Here is a 20,095-nt window from a genome sequence, read left to right as displayed (position 1 = left end):
ATTTGTCAGACGAGTATAGGGCTTAATAGTTAAGATGTCTGAAAAACTAAAGTGAGTGTGTGTTTGTGTGAGCATGCGTGTGTGCGTGTCCATGTGCACACGTGTGGGGGTCTCAGCTTTGTTAGATGGAGGAGGGTGTGCTCCAAAGACAAAAGGTTGGAAACCATTGTACTTAAAGGGGAAATCCACCCATTTTCAATATTTAACTATGTCATTAATATAGCATAAAGGAGTTGTGTGGAAATAAGAAAAAATTAAAAAAAAAATTAACATTGCAAAAAAATTTAACATTGCAAAAAAATTAACATTGCAAATTACACCATGATGAGTCATCACAGTGTAATTTGCAATGTTAATTTTTTTGCAATGTTAAATTTTTTTGCAATGTTAATTTTTTTTTAAATTTTTTCTTATTTCCACACAACTCCTTTATGCTATATTAATGACATAGTTAAATATTGAAAATGGGTGGATTTCCCCTTTAAGTGTGTCAGTCTGAATCACTGGGGATAATAGGTCATGTGGAGGCTGGTGAAATATCTGTGTTAGACCAAAAAATTGTGACGAAGAGCTTTTCATTCTGATCAACTCTTTAAATGCACCCTTAATCATGACGGGCCTTACAACGTAATGTTATAGCCTACCCTACTAGACGATACCTATATCAATATTATCGCCAAATTAAAAACTTCAAAAGCTAACAGAGATGATAAGCAGTTTAGCTTTGTGGAGTATGGAGAAAGGCACAACTATAAGAGTGCAACTGAGGACACTTTTATTTGTATATACAACTATTGTACACATAAAAACCAAACAATTATTTGCATTCCAGGAACTTATAATACAAGTCTCAATGTTTTTGGTTATGTGAGTTTCACAGACTTGGCCTTCTTCAGGCAAATAAAAATAAATACAAAATACCTTAAAAATGAACATTCCAGAGATCCCTCTACCTTTTTATAGCTCAGTGGCTTCTAAGGTTAATTTCTCTCTCAAATCACAGCATAATTGTCATGTACATTATTAGTAAGTAATGGAGTAATGATGTCATGGTGTGTCGTGTAGTCTATAGTTCTACAGTTGTCTGCAGTGGTTCATAGAATATTAAGAAAGAACAAAGGTGGAAACATTGTTTTCGTAGTGTTAGCATGTCCATGGCTTGTGTAGTCAGTCACATGAAAGATAGCAGGTTCAAAGATTTTCAGAGACGAACAATAAATGTAACAATGTGTAGATGTTCCCCTCTTATAACAGCCACAGAGTCTGATATTTTTCCATTATGGTTAAAGCTAAGTGATGGATTGAAGCTGCTGTGAGTGTAATTGTCCGCTGCAATCAAACCACTAGAAACCATATCACAGTTATCTACATCACTTGCATTACTTGAACTGGTAAAAATGCAAAAATGGGAATGCAGTTTGTGAAGAAAGATGATAAATGAAAGTTATAGGTTGTAATGCAATTGCTTCATGTTCATTCTGCCCTTTATTTATTTACTTTGCAAGAACATAATATAAGGATGGATGGAAGCTTGGTATGACTTTATGATAATAAAGTCGAACCAACAAAAAAGCCTCTTTTGTATGTGTGAATGTATTCACTTATGGTATTCACATCTCAAACTTATTATGGTTGTTCAATCTTTATCTCTCTCTCTCTTGCCAAAAAACCATCAATCCTAACAGGGTTACCAAAAAAAGGGTTGTCCACCATACAACTTTGGGCTCAGAAATTGCCCCAGCACATTCATTCAGACTGAATAAAATCCAGCATTATTGAGTGTTAATTATTACTATCTACATTGACTTGTAAGGGATCAGATCAAATCTCTATCGACGTCTGCACTCTGCATCAATCAGGTAAAAGGAATACGCTAGCTGCAAAACATGTGACAGCAGAGAGACAATCACATTGTGTATTTACAAAACCATTGATTCAAAAGATAGTTTATAAAGTTTCTCCTTTTGCACATAGTTACATATTCACACATCCCACAGACATACACTGTTAAAAGCAACACTGAATCATTGTTTGAAATACCTTCAAGAAATGACAATATCTATACACAAAGGACATACTCTATTCATTCCTTTCACTTATTTTTGATTTATACCATATCCCATGGCTTTTTGAGATTCATTATTAGTATTACTATAAATAAATGTGAGGACATATAAATTCTGCATCAGCATTGGTGTTGCCGTTTTTGTAGGTAGATTTTATTCATATTTTAACAAACCACCAGAAATGTCATAGCTTTGAAGCAATGACGCAAAAAGGAAATACATTGTCCCTCACTCTGTACACTGAAGTATAGCGTCCTCTGACATCTTTCCTAATCCTTCCAACACCACAACATGCCAGCCCCCCCACCCCCGGTCTCCCATGCTTTGTCTCTCGCTCTTAGCACCTGTCATCTTCTTCTGTGTCACTGAGTTGATCGCAGCCAGACACGGAGACGGTTTGCGCCAACCGTTTCCGAAAGTGCCCATTGGGTACCTGCCAGCCTGTCCGCGAGCGTGGGTGCGCTGCGCTGACGGTGTTTGATCGTCCCAGGCTGTGGGCCACGGCGGCCTCGAAGGTCAACGTCTCCATGGGGTCTGGACTGTGCTCCTCCTCTTGTGAGGTGGTGAGGAAGGGCTCTGAGGGGTAGCGTTGCGGCGGGGAGTGAGGTTGGACCACCTCACTCTGTCTCTTGCCCGTTGAACCCTCTGGCCCTCTGGGCTTGCTCCTTCTCTGAGTCTCTGGGCTGCCATGTTCGTCCTCATCTTCGCCGACGGAAGCTTGTGTGCGACACACCAGAGGGGAGTAGGAGATGTGAGGGTGAGTGTGTGTAGGGGTCTGTGACAGAGGCCGGCGGCCACTGGGGGTGCTAGACTCTGAAGTGGAGGGGACAGGACTCTCTGAGCTGTTGCCCTGGAAACAGGAATAAAAAACACAGCCTTATATCATTCTACAGGTTGTCCACTCAAGATTGTCAGGGGAGTACATTTCTTAACTAGGATGTTTAGCGATGACGTGAAAAGAAACCCTTTGCCTTTACGCTACCTGTTTATCCTCGGTTTGTGCTCTCTCCACACTGGATGAGCGTGAGGGCTGAAGGCTCCTTTCCTCCGAAGTACAGCGAGACGCTCCCGGGGAGAGGAGGTGACGCCGCTCCTTGGATCGGCCGCGCTCCCTGTCCCCCTGATGCCAGCGGTCAGACCGAGAAACTGGAGGACCAGGGCGACAATAGAGGTGTCCCGCAAAAGAGATGGATTAAGAGAAGAGGGCATGAGTAAAGCGAGGGGTGAAAACAGACTGATACAATGACATTTCACTACAAAATTGAAAAATGTGACCCCTATCTCTGACAAAATGGCTGGTAAATATCTATTGAATATGACAATGGCTAGCTTAAAGTCTTCACATACAAATAATACATACGTTTGAGTAATGAGCATCAAGCTGGTGCCCAAGTCCTATATATCAGTTTAATTACAATTAAACCTTTATTCTAGTAGTGAGCAGTCAACAGTGGATTCGTACACAGTAAAATCCTATCCATTTGTGACTCCCATTACAGGTTACATTTGCACACTCTGAGCTAAATGAACGATTTTACAGTGTAGGTAGCTAAATAGAGCACACAAAAGCACATTAACACTGCAGACCACACGTGCACAGAGTTAACCAGATGTGACAGTGGTTTTGGAACATGACTAACCGGCAGCCTTGTAGCTCTTGTGACGAGGTCGATATGCCCGTTCAGGGCTCTTCTCCTCCTGCCATAAACCGTTCACCCGCTCGTCCGCAACAGTGGATGCCGAGCGCTTCATGGAACCACCTGCAACCTCTGTCTGCTTAAGCGTTTGCATGCACACATATGGATGTAGGTAAATACACAGATGTAAAAAAAATGGAGGGAGAGACACAGACATACACACAATAAATGCAGGGAAATTATAGTAAGCATATCTAATTGCTTTTAAAAAATCACAATACAATACTGGATCCATGCAGAGTTCCTTTTTGATTGCTGCCCATGCTGTTTGGGTAAACAGAGAATATATTATTGTAACCAGTCAAAGGTTTTCCCTCCCTTATGACCAATGAAACTTAAAAGGACAAGTCAGTTGAGGTGTCAGCATCCCAAGACCACACCATGCTGAGTTCGGAATCATTCACTGAATCTAAATCAGACACGCAAAAGACAGCCACAGGCCGAAAACCGATTATCTTCCATGTCACAATGAATATTGCTTAGCCCAGGTCTTCTCTTCATACGACACGTGCATACAAAGCACTTAAGAATTATGAGTCCATGCAGCCATCGTAGCCTCAAGATCCAGCACAGAGGCTTAGGATGTTGGTCCAGAAGGCTGTACCTGTGACTCTACAGCCAGACGGGGCATGGAAGAGGCCCGCATACACAGGCCCCTGCCTAGTGGGAGCTCCAGTGTAGCTGCAATCACACTACTGCACGCCCCCACCTAGGTGAGCACAGAGACAGAGAGAGGGTGACAAATGTCCCTTTCGGGAATGGGCAGGGCAGTAAACGTTTTATTTTTATCACTGGGCCATCTATCATAGTTCATCACGATTGCCATCCAATCAGAAGCCATTCCAGCCAAGAAGGGACAGAGTAACAGCTAACGATAACAAGGAGACCGACTCCAAGGAGAAATAGTCAGAAATAGCACAATACTACATGAGAGAATAGAGAGATAGACTGAGAGAGAAGAACAGAAAGAGAGAGACCGTGACATGAGTAAAACAGTTAACAGGGAAAGGCCAAATCAATATTTCCTTTTGTTTTTTAAGTACATGCAGTCATGCATGATCATACCCTGATGCATCAACCGCTACACAAACAGTGCGACAACATCATCCGTCTCTGGGCCAAAGACATTATTCCTCAGTGACAGTTTACAGTGGAGGACAAACACTAATATGCAGTTACTTGAGCTGACACTTGTATCATTCCTCCAGCCAAAGAAATACAACTGCTGAGCAGTCGACCAGACAGCATAGACACAACACAACGTGGACGACGAGGCGCCGGCAGCCTGCCTCGGCCACTGGAACCTCCACGGGACCAAAAATGTAATTAAGGACAGGAGGAGAGAGACATAGCACTGCCGTGCTCTGCAAGGCATTAGTGAATTAACACTGGGAATCCACAATACTGTCATTATTAATCATCAAAACGCAATGGCACATGCTGTTTGATATTTCATGAATGTTTAAATCACAGGTAGAAATCCATATTGCAAGGTACAACATGAGTCTAGTGTCATTATGGCTTGTTCCTCGCTTTCTTACCAGAGACTGGCCCTGACTAGGTTCTACATCTGAACCCAAGGGCTGCAAAAAGAGCTCCTGGGGTGAGATGGGACTCAAAGCCATGAATCCTCCCCTGGTCCTACAGAGGGACAGAGACAAGCAGTAAAAATACAGGGACACAGGGACCTGCATGCTCAGTCTTATTAAGTATACACTTAACACACATATACGTCACACACAGAGACTTGACACACAACACAGTGGCTCCTACACGCACGCACACACACACACGCACGCACGCACGCACGCACGCACGGCAAAGCAAAGACTCACAGGGCTGAGCCAGCACTGTGGGCCATCATGTCGGGGAGTGGTTGGGAGCTTGAGAGAATATCCTCAGGGAGGGTAGAGGCATCCAGACGTTTGAACATCAAGCTACTCTTCTGAATAAAACAGACAGAATGCAAATACATCAACTACAGGTCACAGGGTTTCTTTACGACTCATGCATCATTTCCAGGCTGGCAAGTGGCCATGTTGAAAGCACCGTACACAGTAAAATCCTTCAGGGTCTATTTGGTTCCATTTCTACACTCTTCTGAGTCAAATTAACACAGAGGATTTTTACTGTGTGTGATTTCAGGGGAGGAAAAAAGAGTGCGTTAAGCTGACCTGAGCTTCTAGCTGTTGCCTGAGTTTCCTGGCTTTGTTCTGTTTGAAGTAGTCCATAATCATCATGGAAGCATAGATCTTCCCAACCGTCATGTCAGTGTCTGTGGGGGCAGGTATACACTTCTGAGCATTTCACATTACAGGACTCCATTCATGGTTAAACTAAAAACAACATTGTTCACATAGATTTTGAGTGGTTTATTGTTTAAATCATGTTGTCTCCGTTATATACAGTAGCTTACATGTGTACGTGTAAGCTATACAGACATGTATGTAGCTATATATACACATTATATAGCATGTGTGTAGCTGTATGTAATTCTGACTGTAGTGTTTTTTTTTAAATGGCTTAAATTTCAATTTAAAAGCCTCCTTTGGAAGTGTTGAAAAATAGCACATGCTAAAATACTTAAGCAATGTATCTGGTGTGTCCAATGTAATCAATCGATCAACCAACCAACCAACCAACCAACCAACCAACCAACCAACCAACCAATCAATCAATCAATCAATCAATCCCTAAGACCTGTGCAGATACACCCAGACCTTTATTAATAGGCACCAGCAGGTCCAAGGTCTTTTGAGGAAGGTAAGGCCAGATGAGACTGATCTCCTTCTGCAGCTCAGTGTCCAGTGCAATACGGTCCTCACCACCTGGAACCAACACGCACCGTCAAATGCAACTCTTGAGGGTACAAATGTAACCAAATAAATGTCCATTTTGTTACGTAAATTTTGTACACACTCAAGAGTTCCAAAAAATATATATATTGGAAATAATGTTTTTATATTTTAGATTTGGCCACAGAATATATTTTGACCTATATAAGAGTGTCTGTATTTCTAGAATATGCATGTAGAAAGTTATTTTATTTTGCTGTTTCGTAGATGCCATAATATAAAAACAACATGCTCAACACTAAAAAGATATTAGAATGACAATTTAGGCATTTAGCAGACGCTCTATAACCGAACGACTTACAGTAAGCAAGGTAAAAACATACATCAAATGCATAGGGAGTAGGGACAGTGTAGTGCCTCTGTATTCTGGGATCATAGGTAAATAAGAACCTAGCATCAGTCTAAACAGTATAATATCAAGAAATAAATAATCTGTACATTTAAACTATAGAAACTATAGGATGCCAGGTCAGCAAATGAACCTGGAATCTGTGTAAATAAAAAAATTGTAACCGTTGCATAAGATTGCATGGTCGTCAAGGCTAGGTCAAGTGCTACGGTATGCTCATCATCAGTGAACCCTGACCTCTGGCGATTTTGATCTCCAGGGCAGTGCGGATGAGGGACATCAGTGTGGAGGTGAAGTGGACAGACATGTCCTCATCCACTGGCATGTTCATCAGCACCAACCTCTGAGAAAGAAATGCAAGCAATAAGACTGGTTGTTGGTTTCCATCGAAATCAAGCTTCTTTTCAGGCTGAGAATAGGGAGGACAGGAAAGACTTGACTGCATCCTCAATACCTTATAGGCAATCTTGGCAGGGCACTTCTTCCCCAGGCCCAGTGGTGGAGACATGTGGGTCAACATCTCATACATGGCTGTGTAGTGGATACGACCGCTACAGCAGAAACATGAGAAATAATAAGAATAACTTTAGCTATGTAGGACTTCTTTAAACCAGTGCTTCTCGGACTTTTTAATTTCAAAGACCCCTATAACTCTTGAGAGTGTACAAATGAACATGTACATTTGTTCACTCACAGAGTTACAGACCTGTAAAGGTCCATTTGAAACCCCCTCAAGGAACCCTGAGGGTCCCTGGACCCCACTTTGAGAACCACTGACTGCTCTAAACAGAAGTTACAAAGTGCTTCACAAAATTGGAACAAGTTTAATAAGGTAAATGAAAGGTGGCATATTAAAGGTGGGCACATTACATTGCATCTACTGTAATCAAATCAAGTCTTTGAAAATAGTTTTGAATCCCAGTGAGACCTGGTTAAATAAAGGATATGATGATGAAAAGACACCTGCTACTGTAGTTCCGTTGGTAACATACTGCCAATATTTGTACAATATTGGTTTAAAGCAAAACTGAGAAATAAATATTTTCGCTAGAACGCCGCAGACATGAGTAATGGGACCCTACATCATTATTAAAAGGAAAAGCGGGATCACATGAGGTGCAACTGCAGGTCTATGAATGAACAGAGCCTGGGCATTGCTAGAATAGTTCATTGTGGTGCAGCAAACCTTATTCCATAGTGGTGAGGGCAGACTGATGTAGCAGGTGTGTATATACTTTAACATAGGCTAATTTAATTCCTGAAGTTAGTAAAATGCTGCCTACTGCGCAACTCTGCAATATAAATGAGTTTGATCTATCATTCTCATGATGTCACTATTCAAATTGTGGCACAGAAATATCAAATGCCTTACATAAAATGTGTGAAATAAGGGGATTTTTTTTAATGCATCTGGTTTACAGACACATAATGCAGTTAGTGGTCATTTTGACATTTCATCTCCTCTGTGAGGTCTCTGCATTTCACATACAAAGATCGCCATCTGCTGGACAGAGTTGGAACATGAGCGTCATCAAACTGTTTCAGGTCTCCTGAAACTCAAAAAACTAAAATGTCAATAGTTAAACTGTAAATAATGAAATATCTCACCATGCTCCACGGTCATACTCTCCCCAGATGCGGACAAACTCATCCAGGTGATGGGGGCCAAGAATGGAAGAATCTCGCGTCAGGTACTCAAAGTTATCCATGATGACGGCTACAAACAGATTTAGCATCTGTAGAAATGACAATCAAGGCCACACGTGTTATGAATAAAAAGTGGAATGTACAAAAGGGAGATTGAACAAAAAACAATGGGGTGATGCATAGTGAGCCCTGACCAGAAACGAGCTGAAGAAGATGAAGGAGACAAAATAACAGTAAGCGAATTCTGTCCCGCAGCCTCCCTCGTGGTCTGGGGAGGTGGTGAGGGGGTCTACGGAGGAATCGTGCTCACATTCCCGACCCCCCAAGCAAGAAAGCATGATCTCCTGCCAGGACTCCCCCGTTGCACTCCTGGTGGACAAACAGTGACAGTTAACAGTTTCAGTCCGTACTGCAAAGACTGTACTGTACCTACGTACTGCAGAAAGGCTGTGTGCTAAAACCAGTGGTGGAAAGTAACTCTGTTCACCTGACTTGGAAAAGAGTATGTCTACATTGTGGTAATGCTACTTTTTCTTTAACCCATTAAGGCCTGAGGTTCCGATTCTACAAAATGCCTAAATCCTAACAGTTTTCTGAAAAACGTATGTAATGTGGTTCTTAAACTTTTTCATGCCAAGGACCCCCAAAATTATATGTATTTGGCCGCAGACCCCCCCATCTCAAAATATTTAGTTCCAGGGGACCCCCCAGAAGCAAAGATTTGAGTTTAAAATGTTTGCTTTAAAAATATATATATTCAAAGATTTGCAAAAATGTTCATAGCGCGGCACTCACATACATAGCGCTATGAGCTTGTAGATCTGCTATTTTTGAATAGCCAAAGTATAAAATAGTGGTTTAAGTGGTTACACAGGTGCGTTCCCGGTTTTAATGGGTTAAGTAAAAAGAAATCTACGTACTTCTTCCACGACTGGCAGAAACATCAGTGTACGTCTCATTTGAGCATCAAATGAAATGAAAAATAGCAAAAGTGCTTTATACGTTGCTTTTTTCTGTGTGTGATTATTCTATATACAGTATAACACTTTAGTCTTGACTTTACACACTGAACGTGTCCATAAAGTAACGAAAAACTGTTTTGATAAGCTCAGATGTTTAGATATGGATAAGTTATGCCCACCTGAAGAGTAGCATCAATGCGCCCGAGAATGTCTTGAAGTTGTTGTGCTGGTTGATGTGGCTCTCGTCATTTAACTTAATGTTTCCAAAGACCTGCGGAAAGTTTGAGTCTGTTTCAGTAGGATTAAACTGATGCCACTGACCCTGATTATGACTTAACGTTAAGACATGTATTTGATCATCTATGTATAAAATAACTTAAGGATGTACCTGCATTCCGATGATGGCATATATGAAGAAAAGCATAGCGATGAGAAGACAGACGTAAGGAAGAGCCTGTTGTCGGGGAGACAGAGACAGTCGATCAGTACTTTGTCACACATGGATCGATGTCTGAAAATATTTGTGATAATACACAGTGTTAATTTATCCATTTGTAACTCTGAGTGCCCTTGCGTTCGGCGCCCTGCACCATACTGTAGATCTTCTAAATAGGGCCTTGAAGAGTGTGCAATTTCTATGAAATTAATTCAAGGACCCCAACGGAAACAAGTCCGCAAGGACTTTTTTTTTTTTTTGACCTTTTAGACAAAAGCATTATAAATGTAACTGTGTTGTTTTACATTCTTTTGCCTAATAAAAATTTCAATCAATCAATAAAAAAATGTAAAAACGGGTCAATTTGGTTACATCTGTACACTCTCAATGAAGAAACGTCCCAATGTATCTCTGAGCAATTGAAAGTGGGTATGTATAGACTAATCCACAGAGCTCGTTCCCTGACTATGGTGTCCACACCAACCACACAGTGCATTTTGACACCGCAGCAATGACACCGTGCGCTGTGGATCTATACAAATGGACTCTAGATGCCTCAAAGAATTAGGAAGTAGGTTGTAAATGTGTCTGACCTTGAAGGATTGGACAAAGGTCCACAGCAAGATTCTTATGGTGTAACCTTGTCTCAGCAGCTTGATCAGCCTGGCTGCTCGGAACAGCTTCAGGAAACTCATGTTGATATAGGTATTCAAAGACTAAAACGAGTGAGAGAGAGAGAGAGAGAGAGAAAGAAGGGGGGGGGAGGAGAGTGGGAAAGACGAGATAAAACAAAGATGGAGGGACTGAGCAAGACATTGCTTACATTTTAAAGCTTACCAGAGGCAGAATTGGTAACAAACAATGTCTGCTGAACTGGATATTTTGAGTATGAGTATCACCCCACATAACCTTTGCATTACAGCAAAAACAAAAAACAACTACACTTTAGGAATAACTTGCCTGTAAATCCACGATTATCTCAGTGATGCTGCCGAGCACAGTGATGAAATCAAAAATATTCCAAGTATCTCGAAAGTAGTTCTAGGGGAAGGCAAATAAAGAAACCATTGTGCGACCCATAAACAATACGACTCGGAACAAAGCAAGTCACTCCCACGGAGCATCTTCAATACACTGTATTTCAGCTTTTCTCTGACTGTAGTACTCACCACAAGTCCAAAAGCCATGATCTTGAGAATGCACTCCAAGGAGAAAAGGACGGTGAAGGCTGAATTCAGGTGCTTCAGGACGGTGTCGTAGGCCGCTGGAGCTGAGTGATACTGTGTACAATCAACAGAAAAGACTTTACCTTCAATTTACCGTCAATTTATCTGCGCTTGACAAGGTAATGGCCTAGAGCAGTGATTCTCAACCTTTTTAATTTCAAGGACCTGCAGTTTGATTTGCATTAGGCTACGGACACCGATTTTATAAGATGTTGATCTTTGGGACCACACATGGTAAAATCCTCAGTGTTAATTTAACGCTGGGAGGGTGCAAATGGAAACAAATGAACCTGTGAGTGTTCTATTTGTACAATCGGAGTCAGACTGGTAAGGGTCCATTTGGTTCCTATCAATCGTTTAGCTGGGGACCCCCTGGACCCCTCAAGGTCCCCAGACCCCACATTGAGAACCAGTGGCCTAGAGGCCGGGGGTTTACCTTCATCATGAGAACCACAGTGTTGAGGGCGATCATGACCATTACGGTGTACTCAAAAGAGGGCGATGCGACAAAATGCCACAGTCTGTACTGGAAGGTTTGCCTGTTCTGGGGCATGTAGCGCGTCATGGGCTTGGCACTCATGGTGAAGTCAATGCAAGCCCTCTGGAGAAAGAACAGGGAGAGAGAAATATATGCAAGAGTTTGACACTTTTACATTCATCTGAAATCAGTGTACCCTTTGTGGAATAGTGGGAATAGACAATAAGTGAAGTGAGCGTGTGTGTGTGTGTGTGTGTGTGTGTGTGTGTGTGTGTGTGTGTGTGTGTGTGTGTGTGTGTGTGTGTGTGTGTGTGTGTGTGTGTGTGTGTGTGTGTGTGTGTGTGTGTGTGTGTGTGTGTGTGTGTGACGTGTGTGTGTGTGTGTGTGTGTGTGTGTGTTTGCGTGTGCGTGTGTGCGTGTGCCTGTGTGTGCGTGTGTGTGCACGTGTGTGTGTCCTGATGAGTGTGCATGTGTATTCCAGTGTTCCATCGCACATTTGGAACACTGGATAAAATATGACAGCTGATGTCTCTGAAAACCTCACGTAGCCAAATGATGACAGATCTCCATCAACCACGTTAACGTCTGGTGACATCTAAACTCAATGTACTGTACAATGTACTGTAGTAGCTAAAACTGGGTGGAAACTATTCAGAGATTTTAAAAGTAACTGCATTACATTTCAGTCTGACTAAAAGCAGGGATAAAACATATCCACAGGTGATAAAAAAATATATTACCAGAGGGTGGATATCAAAATCAAAGGCATGGATTTTCCCCCCACCAAATGAAACCCTCCCCATGAGTGAGTGTTCTTGTTCTTATTTAATATTTTATACTTAAGATTTGTAACAGAATATATAACAGCAGATCTACGAGCTTGTAGATCGGCTATTTCCACTATTTCTGAACATTTTCAAACTGTATGAAACATGGAATTGGATTATGAACATGGATTATGCAAAGATAATTGTGATTAGGCGATTATTTAATATTTGTGACAGGCCTACTTGAGAGCATTGACGATTTGCGTACCTCGTTCTTCTCCAGGGTACACTCCTGGATCATCTTATCGCCTTGCTCCTGGAAGGTGATGATGATGAGGGCCACAAAGATGTTGACGAAGAAGAAAGGAAAGACCACAAAGTAGACCACGTAGAATACCGACATCTCCATGCGGTTACCACGGCTGGGACCTAAATCCTCCTCCGTGACATCGGTTGAGTGCTGGAGGACCCTGAGAGGAGAACAGAGGAGAAGAACCTAAGCTGAAAGGTCTTAATACACCGGGGAGTGTGTTTATTTCTTGCGATTAATTTGCATTAGTTCGAGCTGTTGTTTGTGACACTAGGAAATTCAAACAGAGCGGGAACATTATGCTGCGACAAAGCCACGTAATTGGGGTTTTCTTTTTAAACGAGGCAAATTATTCATTGAGAATAAAAGCACCACCCTGTATGAATGAGGCATCATCAAATGAATAGTTTGAGATGCTGCAACGTGCTGTGAGCTTGTAGATTGGCTATTTTCAGTGAAGAGGTTTGGTGTAAAGGGAAACAAGAAATCACAAAGTCATAATATACCCGCTTGCGGCAGGCTATTTTTGCCCCAATCTGCAGCACAAAATGTAAAAGTTGTCATTAAAATAAAATCTCAGCCATTCGAATGCAACAAAAATTGGTTGGCTACCAATATAAAGTGTGTGTGTGTGTGTGTGTGTGTGTGTGTGTGTGTGTGTGTGTGTGTGTGTGTGTGTGTGTGTGTGTGTGTGTGTGTGTGTGTGTGTGTGTGTGTGTGTGTGTGTGTGTGTGTGTGTGTGTGTGTGTGTACAATATCAATGATAGTGAAAATAATTGATCTACAATCTCACAGATCTGCTATTTTCACCAGCTGATATAGTTACTTCATAATGTAGCCTACCCTTACCCAAGTCAAAACTACAGTGTTTCACTTAGAAATGTATGAACAACAAAAATGAAGACACACACACACCCAGGAGGACTGGTTGATAGTGTTGTATGCATTGTTCCTGGACAAAAGACCGGTGGTGACCAGTTAGTATTCATTTATGTATGAAAGAAAGAAACTATTTTCACAATAAACGAAGTGAGTCCATAGAATACAGGTAGCGTAAGGGCAGTGATGTTAAAAACATCAACAGTGGTGGAAAAAGTACTGTAATGTTTTACTTAAGTAAAAGTATCAATACTGCAATGTAACCCTAACCCTTTATAAAAGTGAAGCTCACAACTTGTCTTTTGATTTCACTGTTTGAAACAGCTAGGCTTGAGTTGTAATGCATAACTGCAAGTTTGCCCTTTTCACTACTGGCTTACATGAAAGAAAAACCCAAATGGGTCCATTTGGTTTCATTAATGTCTTTTGTAAATGAAGTATTCAATAAAACGTCATAATAAAAAATAGCAGATCTACAAGCTCACAAGGCGGCGATGCGTTGTGAGCTTGTAGATCTGCTTTTTTCTGATAAAATGCAGCTGATTTTAGCGTCATACCTTACATGAAAAATGTTGCTACAGTAACCTTAATTGTAGTGTGTATTCATTCATTTGTAAACAGGGCAGTCATGTTAAAAACAGCAACAGTGGTGGGAAAAGTACTCGTACTAGTGTTGCCATGTATACTAATTACAAGCGACCTTGTTTTCTGTGAAGTTGCTTGTAAATGTAGGTAGTTGCTTGTTATTTGTTATTATTTTGTTGTGAGCTTGTAGATCGGCTATTGCCAAGTCGTCTATTATCAAATAGCCGATGCATATAGGTTTAAAGTGCTCATGTAGCCTAATAGTCACTTAAGTCTTTGGGCTTGTTTTCATTGACCTGGTTGCTTATTTTTCTCTCAAAATCTGGCAACCGTGTCATTGTTTAGACCAACGAAGAAGAAAATGGCGGAAGTGATCCTCTTTTCCAAGGCCCGTGTGAAAGACAGTATTATGTTGAGAAAATATAAAGTCATTACAGCACCATAACATGGTTAATAAATTTTATTTTGGGATGTACAATACATGAAAATTACGAGAGTAATAACGCGAATTGCGTCGATAACTAATGGGGAGCGGACATTAGCGCGCTTGGCTAAAAACAGTTAGTTAGTAACATCATACAAGCTAACTATTAGCCAAATTCGGCTAGCGCTCGGAGGACTGCATAGTCCCATAGCTTGGGAGGACGAGGCCGCCCGTTCAGAGTATGGGAAAGTATCCCATTGGCTTAAACGACAGCCAATGACGCAAATCTGTCGAACAAATCTGTCGAATGCAAATGAATCTGTCGAATGCAAATTTGTCGAATGATGAGTCGTAGGTCTGCCTCTTCATAGACCCGCAGCTTTCGCTAAGCAGGTAAAAAGAGCAGACCAAGTAGAGAGTCAAAAGTCAGGTTTACTAAGTATTGAGTTCAAGTGGTTGAATGCCTGCAAATACACAATAACATCCAACATATTAATAGAAAAGATAATGTTTAAACAAACATAAAATTAAAAAAAAAACCTCAACACTGATGATAGTGCTGTCAAACAAGTCTATAAAAGGTTTAATCTGCGATGCAATTTTATGCAATATGTAGTGGGGAGTCCCTGCTTCATCTCTCCCTCAGCCAGAAAAAGGGACCAGAAAAACGTTATAGATACCTGATCTAGTCCATTGCTGTGACTAGTTGTTACAATAGGTTAACCAATTAAAACCGGGAAAGCATCTGTCATTTTAGATTTTTGATGCTATTTTTGAAACCTCTTGAAAGAGTGAGAACTACTGATTTAGAAGGCATTTGTAGAATCGGGCCTACTGTGTGTGTGTGTGTGTGCGTGTGCGTGTGTGGTCCCACTCACTGAGGCCATCCCTCCCCTGTGGAGACAGTGAACAGTGTGAGCAGGGCCCAGCACACGTTGTCGAAATGGAACTCATGTCTCTTCCACTCCCGCCTCTTCACCTCCTTCTTGTCTCGGCTGTAGTCAATGTAGTAACCCCTGCAGGGAACAGAGTGGCCCGAGGGTAATTGCTTCACTTCATTCACAGGTTAGCCCATCAGCTTAAATATAGTAAAAGCTATATTTACGTTTTACTGCTGTTGGTGCTGAGACAGAATAATTTGTGACCATGGCAGTCCTGCCTGTACGGGTGGTCTGTCATGTTTAGCCCATAGACTACGACTCACGATATATTTGACATTACCGCGCTGACCATTTTCCAAAGCCTATCATGGGTAGTTTGACTTAAGAGGACTATTAGATTTATATTATGGTCCTTTAAGGTGTGTCTGACATCATGTAGTAGTATGTTGGAAGTACAGTATCTATCTCGATCACTAAGCAGTGAGGAACATGGATTAAGCTGAGACTTTGAGATCGTCACTCACTGGCACTCTTTCTCCGTATTCATGGAGCTGTCTGTGCAATAGAAGAACCTCCCCTTGAAGAGCTGCACAGCGATGACAGCGAAAATGAACATGAAGAGCTGGTAAACGATGAGAATGTTGAGGACGTTCTTAAGGGACGTAACCACGCAGTCAAACACAGCCTGCGGGGAGAAAGAAGAGAAGCAGGAAGAGGTAGAGTGACGAATAGGTATTTGACGTATAACTCTGACAGACGCTGGAAGAGAAGCTGCAAAGCACGGCACCTTGAGCTTGGGAAGTCTCTTGATGGTCTTGAGGGGCCGCAGAACTCGCAAAACTCTGAGGGACTTTATGGTCTTGATGTCTCTGCCTTTGTTGTTCCTGTTGGTGTTTACAAATGGTGTATCACAACTAGGAATATGCTGGCAAATTGAGACACAAGGACATACAGTAGGCATGCGCACATGTAGAGAACAAAATAGACACACAAAATGCAAGTACAGCACCACACACAATTTAAATGGCAACACAAGAAATAATACAAGACAGGATCCAATAACTGCGTGGCTTCAGATTTCATGTGGAAGTCTGTGACATCAGTCATCTATGACATTATTATGATGCATGACTCAATATTAAGGAGGTTTCAGTGCGATGTGACCACCATTGACTTTGATTATAAAATTTAAGTTAAATATAAAAAATGTAAAACAACACACAGTATGTGAAAAAAATGCATGGAGTTACTTCCTTGGCCCACTGGCAGCGTGCACGTGAAATTTGGAAGTCCAGCGGTTCGCGGACACAGACTTACAGACAGACAGACAGACAGACAGACAGACAGACAGACAGACAGACAGACAGACTCACAGACCGATTTCACTTGCCTCCTACACAGTTTCACTTGCCTCCTACACACGCCCACGGCATTAAAAAAAAACAGAACTTTGGATTTGTCAGAAGAGCCAATGAAATGATAAGTGCATGGATGATCTCACCAAAAGGCAAGAGCACATTGATCCAGGCGAAAAGGTCAAATGAGAAATATGACAATACAGAAATATGAAACGTAAACAAGTGTATGAGATGCGTTTACACCCCCATCACATTCCTGGGAGCACCAACAGTGATACAATCCACAGGAACAACAGAGAAAATTGAGGCATAAAGAGAGATACAACACAGTGAGCACAGCTCGGAGGATCACGGCTATAATACACAGCTATATTCACGACAGCGAAATGAACACAGAGTCATTTGCAGTGCAAGAAAATGCGAGAAAATTGATCACAATCACGTAGTGGGAAAAGAAAGCAAGGGAGGGTTCTTGGGATTTTTAGGAGCATACATTAGATCCATAATCTATACAGCACATATTTAGTCTGAGCAACGAATAAAAAAACAATTTGATTAAAGCTATTCCTTCCAACCCATTTGAGGTGGCTTTCGCAGTGGAATCCGAGCAAACGTGATCCGCAACAAACCTTACATCCCACATTTGTCCCACACAAGTTTTTTAACACATTCAATCCGGGAATGCATCTACAAACGTATGTTGCTATATATACTGTATCAGTGGTGCTGAAAACGTTTTTTGTGTGAAGGACCCCCCCAAAAAAAAAGTATTTGGCCGTGGACCCCCCATCTAAAAACATTGTTTGTTTCCAGGGACCCCCCCCCCTCCCCCTCCCCCCAGAAGCAAAGATTTGAGTTAACAAATCGCTTAAAAATATATATATATATATATAGTAAAAGATTATTTTTGCACACATTTCTCACGATAAAAGCAAAAAAGAAGCAGATCTACAAGCTCATAAGTGCCACGCTATGAGCTTGTATATCTGCTATTTTTTTTTTATAGCCAAAGAAATCTAAAATGACAGAGATGCGTTACCGGATTGAATGGGTTAAATAGCAAACGGATTGCATTTCTATAGCGCCTTTAAAGTGTCTTACTGTACATTCACACAACAAAGGCAGTTGCAATCATATGCAAGGCACCAGTTTGCTCATCGGGATTAGTTAAGGGACACTTATTAACCCAGTCAAGGACACTTAACCCATCAAGACCCGAGGCCGATTCTAAAAATGTCTTCTAAATCCTAACAGTTTGTTAAAAAAAAAATATATAGAAAATATTTTGTTTCCAGAGACCCCCAGAAGCAAAGATTTGAGTTACAAATGTTCGCTTTAAAAATATATATATTCAAAGATTTGCACACATTTTCATGATTTTTCAAAAAAATTGCAGATCTACAAGCTCATAGCGCGGGACTCGGTGCCGCTCTATGAGCTTGTATATCTGCTATTTTTGAATAGCCAAAGAAATAAAAAAATGACACAGATGCGTTCCCGGTCTAATGCCAATAATTTTGTCTCTGAAAGAGCTGTTCAGCCCCTGCATTTGTACTGGCATGTAACAGAGCTGTTGAAGGGAAGGTCATTCATAACGTGTCGTATGCGGAGATGATTTGCTGCAGTGAGTGAGTCATTAGTCATCACCAAGCAAGTGCTTTATCGTGACTCACGTTAGCGCAAAGGCGATCAGCGCTCCCACAACCACGATGAAGTCCAGAATGTTCCACATGTCACGGAAGTAGGCGCGGTCGTGCAAAATGAGACCCTGGTCTATCATCTGGAGACAAAACATACACCATGTCCACATATAGTATACTGCAGGCGTGCATGCATATATACTGTATATTAGATGCGCAGTGGGCCACAAACCGCTCATCTACATGTATAGTAGAGTTTTAAAAGGGCAGCCACAATGGAGCCAAGATTTGTATTATTTTGATTTTATTTCCTACCTTAATAGTCATTTCAAAGGTGAAGACTCCAGTGAAGACGTAATCAAAATAGCGCAGGACCTGGGAAATTCAAACACAAACAATTATTAACAATGTTGTTTATTTTTTCAGTTACACTCTGCTGCACTCGGCTGAGAGCTGAGACCCAGTGGTAATGGCTGGAAACTGAGCAGCTGCACTCAAGCAGTAAGGGACCTACTTAAGGTCAACTTACAATTAAGCGATAACTGATGATAGGCCGTGGTATATTGTCATTATTTCACAATATCTCATGGCCAAGTAGAGTGGGCTGTTAATTGTATAACCAAACATGGCAATATATGAGAATTATAGACAAATCCTAATCCTGAAACCATTTTTAATATCAATTTAATTACAAGAATCATAGGGAAAGTATAGGTCCTCCCAACTACCAGCTGGTTGGTCAGGGCAGGGAATCTGGGGAGAGAAAGCCTGAGCCTCTGCATGCGTTACGGTGTCCTGGTGAAACCGCTTGCTGTCAGGTGAAAAGAAGAGGCTGGTACTTACACCTCCATGTGTAATGTAGGTCGGCAGTGACAGGGACTGCATACTGTATGGGTAATTGACAACAAAAAAAAATTGGGGAGAGCTGGGTTTCCCATCACACCTTGTTTCTGTCTGAGTTGGTGCAGACTGGGTCCTCGGCAGCCAGGGCGATGCTGCTGGCCACGATCACCATGAGGATGGTCATCTCAAAGTACCGCATAGTGACCATATAGTGGCAGATCCTCCTAATGCTGTGATTCAAAGGGAGAGATGCTTGCTGTTAGCTGGTGAGAGCTGGGAAACTACTGTATGTAGTTGTGTACTGTACCAGAACCGCGATGGGATTATAATCCTTCCTTTAACCACCACATGAACCCTCTAGAGTCCCTATTCTCGGCATGTCATGATAGGCGAACATTTAGCAAAAAGAAGAAAAAAAAACCAATTTAATCTCACTCCTGACAAATACTCCATTTAACAAAAAACTAAAACTAACACTTTAACTAATCTCATCTAAACAAAAAAAAAGCTAGCAAAATGAAGCCAAACTAAATAAAAAATGGTAATAACATTTATTAAAGTTATAATAATACACATACAGGTCCATTTGCACACTCTCAGAGTTAAATGAACACTCAGGATGTATAATAACGATAAACGTGGTGATCCAGGTTTGTGAATGTCTCACGGGTTGGAGGGTTTGAAGATGAACA

The 20,095-nt window shown here is 41.4% G+C and overlaps 1 protein-coding gene across 1 annotated transcript in view; it reads right to left on the bottom strand.

Moving 5' to 3' along the window:
- Nucleotides 1-2,403: 2,403 nt before the first annotated feature.
- Nucleotides 2,404-20,095, bottom strand: part of LOC308093473 (voltage-dependent R-type calcium channel subunit alpha-1E-like) — a gene marked incomplete at its 3' end in the record, with an annotated part of 65,046 nt that continues 47,354 nt past the window's right edge. Inside the window, exons 23-47 of the mRNA XM_080439809.1 lie at nucleotides 19,504-19,633; nucleotides 18,876-18,935; nucleotides 18,594-18,700; nucleotides 16,350-16,446; nucleotides 16,087-16,247; nucleotides 15,560-15,697; nucleotides 12,752-12,953; nucleotides 11,675-11,839; nucleotides 11,182-11,292; nucleotides 10,973-11,053; nucleotides 10,606-10,728; nucleotides 9,965-10,030; nucleotides 9,756-9,847; nucleotides 8,809-8,983; nucleotides 8,576-8,703; nucleotides 7,422-7,518; nucleotides 7,205-7,310; nucleotides 6,484-6,591; nucleotides 5,938-6,038; nucleotides 5,599-5,708; nucleotides 5,305-5,404; nucleotides 4,347-4,472; nucleotides 3,707-3,842; nucleotides 3,049-3,212; nucleotides 2,404-2,916 (exon numbers count right to left, since the gene is read on the bottom strand). Coding sequence (XP_080295935.1) covers nucleotides 2,404-2,916; nucleotides 3,049-3,212; nucleotides 3,707-3,842; nucleotides 4,347-4,472; nucleotides 5,305-5,404; nucleotides 5,599-5,708; nucleotides 5,938-6,038; nucleotides 6,484-6,591; nucleotides 7,205-7,310; nucleotides 7,422-7,518; nucleotides 8,576-8,703; nucleotides 8,809-8,983; nucleotides 9,756-9,847; nucleotides 9,965-10,030; nucleotides 10,606-10,728; nucleotides 10,973-11,053; nucleotides 11,182-11,292; nucleotides 11,675-11,839; nucleotides 12,752-12,953; nucleotides 15,560-15,697; nucleotides 16,087-16,247; nucleotides 16,350-16,446; nucleotides 18,594-18,700; nucleotides 18,876-18,935; nucleotides 19,504-19,633 — 3,397 coding nt within the window. The remainder of the gene's footprint in view (nucleotides 2,917-3,048; nucleotides 3,213-3,706; nucleotides 3,843-4,346; nucleotides 4,473-5,304; nucleotides 5,405-5,598; nucleotides 5,709-5,937; nucleotides 6,039-6,483; nucleotides 6,592-7,204; nucleotides 7,311-7,421; nucleotides 7,519-8,575; nucleotides 8,704-8,808; nucleotides 8,984-9,755; nucleotides 9,848-9,964; nucleotides 10,031-10,605; nucleotides 10,729-10,972; nucleotides 11,054-11,181; nucleotides 11,293-11,674; nucleotides 11,840-12,751; nucleotides 12,954-15,559; nucleotides 15,698-16,086; nucleotides 16,248-16,349; nucleotides 16,447-18,593; nucleotides 18,701-18,875; nucleotides 18,936-19,503; nucleotides 19,634-20,095) is intronic.

This window comes from Gymnoscopelus braueri, assembly GCF_963280865.1.
Source record: "Gymnoscopelus braueri genome assembly, chromosome: 10".
NCBI classification, from domain to species: Eukaryota; Metazoa; Chordata; class Actinopteri; order Myctophiformes; family Myctophidae; genus Gymnoscopelus; species Gymnoscopelus braueri.
This window is presented reverse-complemented; position numbering and strand designations above follow the sequence as displayed.